The 5,722-nt window shown below is 50.7% G+C and overlaps 1 protein-coding gene across 2 annotated transcripts in view; it reads right to left on the reverse strand.

Annotated features, from left to right (window-relative positions):
* Positions 1-5,664, reverse strand: part of IQCA1 (IQ motif containing with AAA domain 1) — a 210,441-nt gene extending 204,777 nt beyond the window's left edge. Inside the window, exons 1-2 of one of the 2 annotated variants that reach the window (XM_025214087.1) lie at positions 5,435-5,664; positions 3,363-3,507 (exon numbers count right to left, since the gene is read on the reverse strand). Coding sequence is in view for 1 of the 2 variants with exons in the window: in XM_006032340.2 (XP_006032402.1) it covers positions 5,435-5,445 (11 nt within the window). In the remaining variant the exon portion in view is untranslated. The remainder of the gene's footprint in view (positions 1-3,362; positions 3,508-5,434) is intronic. The other variant, XM_006032340.2, reaches the window with a different exon arrangement.
* Between the last annotated feature and the right edge of the window lie 58 nt (positions 5,665-5,722).

The following is a 5,722-nucleotide window of genomic DNA, read 5'->3' on the forward strand; positions in this document are numbered from 1 at the left end:
AAGAGGACTCCACATCCATCTCGTGGGGACTCTGGGTACACGGCAGGGTAATAGAAACCCTGTGTGAGATCCAGAGGAGCGTGGCGGCCTGATCCACCGCCCACCTCTTCCCGTCTTCGAGCGCGACTAATATAAGACGTATTTACGATTTCTACATTGGTGGCCTGTTCACCCAGAGCATCCGGAGCTCTGCACCGTGGAGCCTAGCAACCTCCACGAGACCGTCTGTGTTGTGTCTGTCTGTAACTGCAACTTAATCAAGCTTTCCAGCCTACACCATTGCCATCTCGGTGTAAGTAAACAATCTTTTAAACTACCGATACGCGTCCGTGCCTAATTCCAGAGCGAAGGCCTTCCCTCTCCGCCCCCGCGTGCCCGGGCTGCTGGCCACAGCCCGCGTGCAGCGCGAAAAAGGGCTTGGGGCGCTCCCGGCCCGCACACCAACAAATACGAGTATTAGCCCCAGTGATTTACTGATGTGCAACCGTCTAACTACACAGACCTGTACTACAGACCCGTGGCCATTTGGACTGACCTACAGATCTATCACTTAATTCAAATATCCAGGGGGCACACAAGTTGGATGATTGCATATTCAGATGTCTTCTTGTGCTCCATTTTGACTGAAAACTACGGTCAGGCCCATAATAGGCACAGCTTTGTATAGCTTCATACAGTGGTCACACATACTGAGCCAAATAACAGTAAGTAAAGCTGGAGTATCTCATCAGCTTTGTTATCTAGTTTGGAAAGAAAACTACAAATTCTTACCTTGTGGTGGCCAGGCTTTATAACACATTTATTAGGAAGGACCAGTCAACATTGTTCTATAAAGAACCTCACAAAAGTCTGTCCATATTATAACTAAACTGCTCAAAGCTAAATGTTGCCTGACATAATTTTGTCAGAGGCTATGTCTTAACTGCAATTAGCAATACTCAAGTTAAAAACCAGGGCCGTGTGAAGCTTCGCCGGCTGTTTCATTTCGACGCTGTTTTGACTCGTTTTGATCTTGAAACAGCGAAACCAAAGCAAAATGAAGGGCTTTGGAAGAGCCTCGAAATGAAACGAGGGCAGTCAAAACGTTTAGAAAGTTTCAAAATGTTTTGAATTTTGAAGCAGCCTGGTGGTGGTGGGAGGCGGAGGTGGGGAGAGCCAGGGCTGTGCTCCAAGCGGCTCTGCAGCACCATGTGGCTCAGTCCCACAGGGAGCGCAGCCCTGGCTCTCCCTGCCTCCTTGGATTGGCTCTGGTGCGGGGCCCTGGAAAAATCAGCTCATGAGCAGACCTGCCGCTTCCCCAATCCCGAGGAGGCGGTGCGTTCCTGCACGAGCTGATTTTCCTCGGGCCCTGCACCAGAGCCGATCAGAGGAGGATCCAGGGCCTGGGGCAAATCAGCTCGCATGGGGACCCACCACTTCCCCGGGATGGGGGTCCCTGCACGAGCTGATTTACCTTGGGCCCCGCACCAGAGCCAAATGGAGAAGGGTGCAGGGCCCAGGGCAAATCAGCTTGTGCGCAAACCCACAGCCACCCCAATCCCAAGGCGGCGGTGGGTCCCCGCGTGAGCCGATTTTTTCCCCAGGCTCTGCACTAGAGCCAATCAGAGGAGGGTGCGGGACCCAGGGAAAATTGGCTCATGCGAGGACCCGCCCCCACCCTGGGGTCAGGGCGGGTCCCCGAATGAGCTGATATGTCCCGGGCCCTGTACCAGAGCCAGCCTGAGGAGGGTAGAGGGCCTGGAGTAAATCACCTTGTGCAGGGACCCGCCCCACCCCAGGATTAGGACAGAGGCATGTCCCCACACAAGCTGATATGCCTTGGGCCCCATACCGGAGCCAGCCCAAGGAGGGAGTGGGGTCCGGGGCAAATCAACACATGCAGGGACCCACCCCCACCCTGGGATCAGGGCAGAGGTGGGTCCCCACGCAAGGTGATATGCCCTGGGCCCCATACCAGAGCCAGCCCAAGTAGGGTGTGGGGCTCAGGGCAAATCAGCTCGTGCAAGGACCCGCCTCTGCCCTGATCCTGGGGTGGGGGAAGATCCCCGCATAGTGGGTCCCCACACAAGCTGTTTGCCCCAGGCCCACCTGCTGCTGGTTTCAGGCGGCAGCGCCAGCCTTCTGTGATCTGGGAGGCAGATCGGGGCCCTGCACCCCCAGGAGCAGTCTGGCACAGCCCCTGAAGCCCTCCCAGGGGTGCAGGCGAGTCCCCAATCTGCCTGCTGGATGACAGGAGGTTGCTGCTGCCGGCTGGGTCCAGCCTGTGTCGGGAAGATCAGTACTGCTGCTGCTTGCTGTGGGCGAAACGTCAAAAACAGCACTGAAACAGCCAAAGAGTTTCGATGAAATGGAACAGTGCTTTTGAAACGAGACTCCAAATGAAACACTGTTCTGTCAAAACAGAAGTCGAAGTGGAACAATGCTGTTTTGCATAGCCCTATTAAAAACCTTTTGTGTTAGCTTAGCTTGTATGAGAGCAGCCTTAATGACAAATTACCGTACAGTTACAAAGTAGTTTTGTTAGCTGCTAATGAGTGTTGCTAATACAAGCTGTACATTTTATTCCCTAAGGATGTCTGTACATGTGCTCTGGGGTGGGGGGGCATTTTAATTAGAAGTTCCCAAACAGCAGCTCTAATTAAAATGCTACCATGTTTTTCAGCATCCCACGTTTCAAAATGGCCGTGGGGATGCTTTAACTAAAGTTAATTCAACAAGTTTTAGTTAAAGCGCCCCCCACTGCTATTTTCAAATGCTTGATACTGAATATATGTGATGCTGCAACGCACTGGAGCCAGAATTAGAACGTGTCAGAGCAGACTCAATTAATCGTGTACATGTATAGGCACCCTACCAGAACAGCTAACTCGGTAAAAGCACTAGTCCACGGCATGAAAAGGTTTTTGCCTGGGCTCAGATCTGAAAAAGGACTTATGTGTTTAAAGTAGGACTTAGGCAGAACTTAAGGGTGTTTATAAACATGCTCCAGGAGCAGGGGGAGGGGGCTGTTACATTTTGGGCTCGGAGAGCTGCTCTAATTATAGTGTCCAGAGTGTCTCATGTCCCAGCGTTCCTGCGCTTAAACATGATGGCAGGGGCACTTTATCTAAAACTCGTGGAACAAGCTTTAGATAAAGTGCCCAGCCACCATTTTTAAGTGCAGGGATGCTGATGCATGAGACACTGGCTGCTGCTGCTGCTGCTGGAGCGTGGTAATTACCAATTGATGCGCTGTAATTACAGCATGTTAGAGCAGTTTCGCTGTCTAAATCCAAAATCCCCACGCAGCTGCAGCCTAACTTGGACATGCCTAAAGTTTTTAACAATGAAATACTTCCAAATACCAAATATTCTCCAAATACCTGAAGTTCTGCTTCTGGGCATGCCCTGCTGAGATCCTCAAAATAGGTGTACATTTACTTGTCTTGCTTGCTAGGTGTTCAAAATGTAGCAGCAGTCAGCTTGTTTGAAAACTTATTGCTGTTACGGTGATAGTGGTGTTTCTCCCTATAGTGAAGTGGTTAGAGCGTTTGATGAGTGGAGACATGAGCTCCAGTCCCTGCTCCAATAGTTATTTCAGTATTTTATCTTGCAACTATTTAACTTAAAATACATGAACAGTCCTTGCAGCAAGGTCTAAAACCCCCATATCCCTATCAAAGAAAAGCTTACACTCTGGTAGTTAAAGCTTACACTCTGGTGGTTAAAGCCACACTTGCCATATTTTGTGTTAAAGCCACACTTGCCATATTTTGTGTAGAGCAGGGGTGGTGAACCCATGACATGTATGCCAAGTGTAATATGAGCAGCCTCACTGTGTGGCATGCAGGAGATCAGGGAAGAAACAGAAAGCAGAGGAATAAATCAGGCAGGGGAAGGGGGTCGAAGTGGCACTTGGGGAGGGTGCAAGGCTCATCTTGTGGCATGTCTACCAAAAAAGTCGACTTCCATTGGTGTAGAGCCAAATCTATTATGTGAATTAAGCCAAATCTAATGAATTAAATCCCTCTGGCACCATATGTGGAGAAACGCCTACTCTGATCTTGATAGGGCTGGGATGAGCCAAGATTGTGAAAGAGACCAAACTGGGACAGGTACTGTAGGAAGGGGATGGGGGAAAAAAGTATCAAAGAATATGTGATATTGTAATTAAGACCATCTCATAATGCACTCATAGGAAGGAAATAAACTTAAACAGAGCAGACAACTTAACTCTGGTCTTCCCTACGCTCTAAATCAGTGGTTCTCCCCCTTTTTAGACTTGAAACAGCCCTGGATGGACTCAAGGCACCCCTCCGAAAATGCTAGCTCTTAGTTTTCACTCTTTCTTGCCTACAGAAAAATAACAGAGCAGTTTTTTCTGTTGCAAGACTCAGAAAGACCACAACTCTGGATTTCTAGTTGAAATTTTTGGGTTTGCACACCCAAAAGTTCTAGCATTCTGTGGCACCCGTGAGAGGATCTCAAGGCACCCCAGGGTGTTGTGGTACCCTTGCTAAGAATCACTGCTCAAAGTGCTTGATTTTGCAAGCTTTGGCGTGTCCTTTTAATGTTGGCATGTGTTTAATCAAGTATATCTTTTTTCCCTGTGAAATAAGCATGGGTCCTGACAGGCATTTCCGTGCTGCCCCATACCACTCAAGTCATATTAGATTTCACTCAAGGTGAATTTTGCAAATGAAGAATCTTTAAAAGCCCCGTAGTGTGTCAGTGGTCGTTATTGTGGACAAACGCTTGTCTTAGAGGACACAGGGCTCATCTACACATTCCTGTACGGCAACGTTGCTACAGAGCCATACTTTAGAAGTACTAAAGCATGGCGCAGCATGGGCTGTTACTGCACCGTGCGTGCTGCAGATTGCTGTAGTGGTGCACTATACTGGGGGAGTGCGCCACTACAACGACATAGCTGGTGATCACATGTAGACTCATGTGATTGCTACATCACTGTAAAGCGCTATATGGCGACATAGCACATCGCTATGTTGCTGTAGGGCAGTGTATAGACACGCCCAGAGACTTCTCCATGGCAGTGGAAGAACAGGGGCCTGTACCACGTTGCGGGTGATGGCAGAGCGCAGCTAATACAAGAGGGAATCGGCAAAACAGACCGCTGGGGTAAAACTCGGGCCCAGAGACGGATAAAAGGAACCAAACTGCAGGGAACAAAGGAGGTTTCCACCTCTGCGCCTGCCCAGGAAGTTGCATGTCAGGTGCTGCCTGGGACAGCCAGGGGTCGTCCCCCCCCCCAAAAAATCAGATTAAAGTAGGATCTGGAAGCTGAAGTATTAAACCCACGTGCCTTTTTCCTTGTGCCCTCCAGAGCCTGCAGGCACTGAGCCCACGGAGGGGACACACAGGAGTGGCACAGGGGTGTCACCCTCCCACCCCCAGTGCTGCCAGCGGTGCCCCACCAGGCACTGGGCTTACTCACACGTGAGACATGGCTCCGGCGCTGGCTCCTGTCCTTGCCGCCCTGCGCTGCCGCACACACACGGACACCCCCCCAACCACAGACACACACACCTACCCCCACGGACACCCCCACCCCCACGGACTCTCACCCGGACACACAAACACACACACTCACCCACCCACACGGACACACACAGACACCTTCTCTCTTCCCCCCCCCGGGCTCACACACAGGGATGTACACACGCACCCAACCACACAGACACCCCCACGGACTCACAGACACACACGGACACACAAACACCCT

The sequence above is a fragment of the Alligator sinensis genome, unplaced genomic scaffold, assembly GCF_000455745.1.
Source record: "Alligator sinensis unplaced genomic scaffold, ASM45574v1 scaffold205_2, whole genome shotgun sequence".
NCBI lineage: Eukaryota > Metazoa > Chordata > Crocodylia > Alligatoridae > Alligator > Alligator sinensis.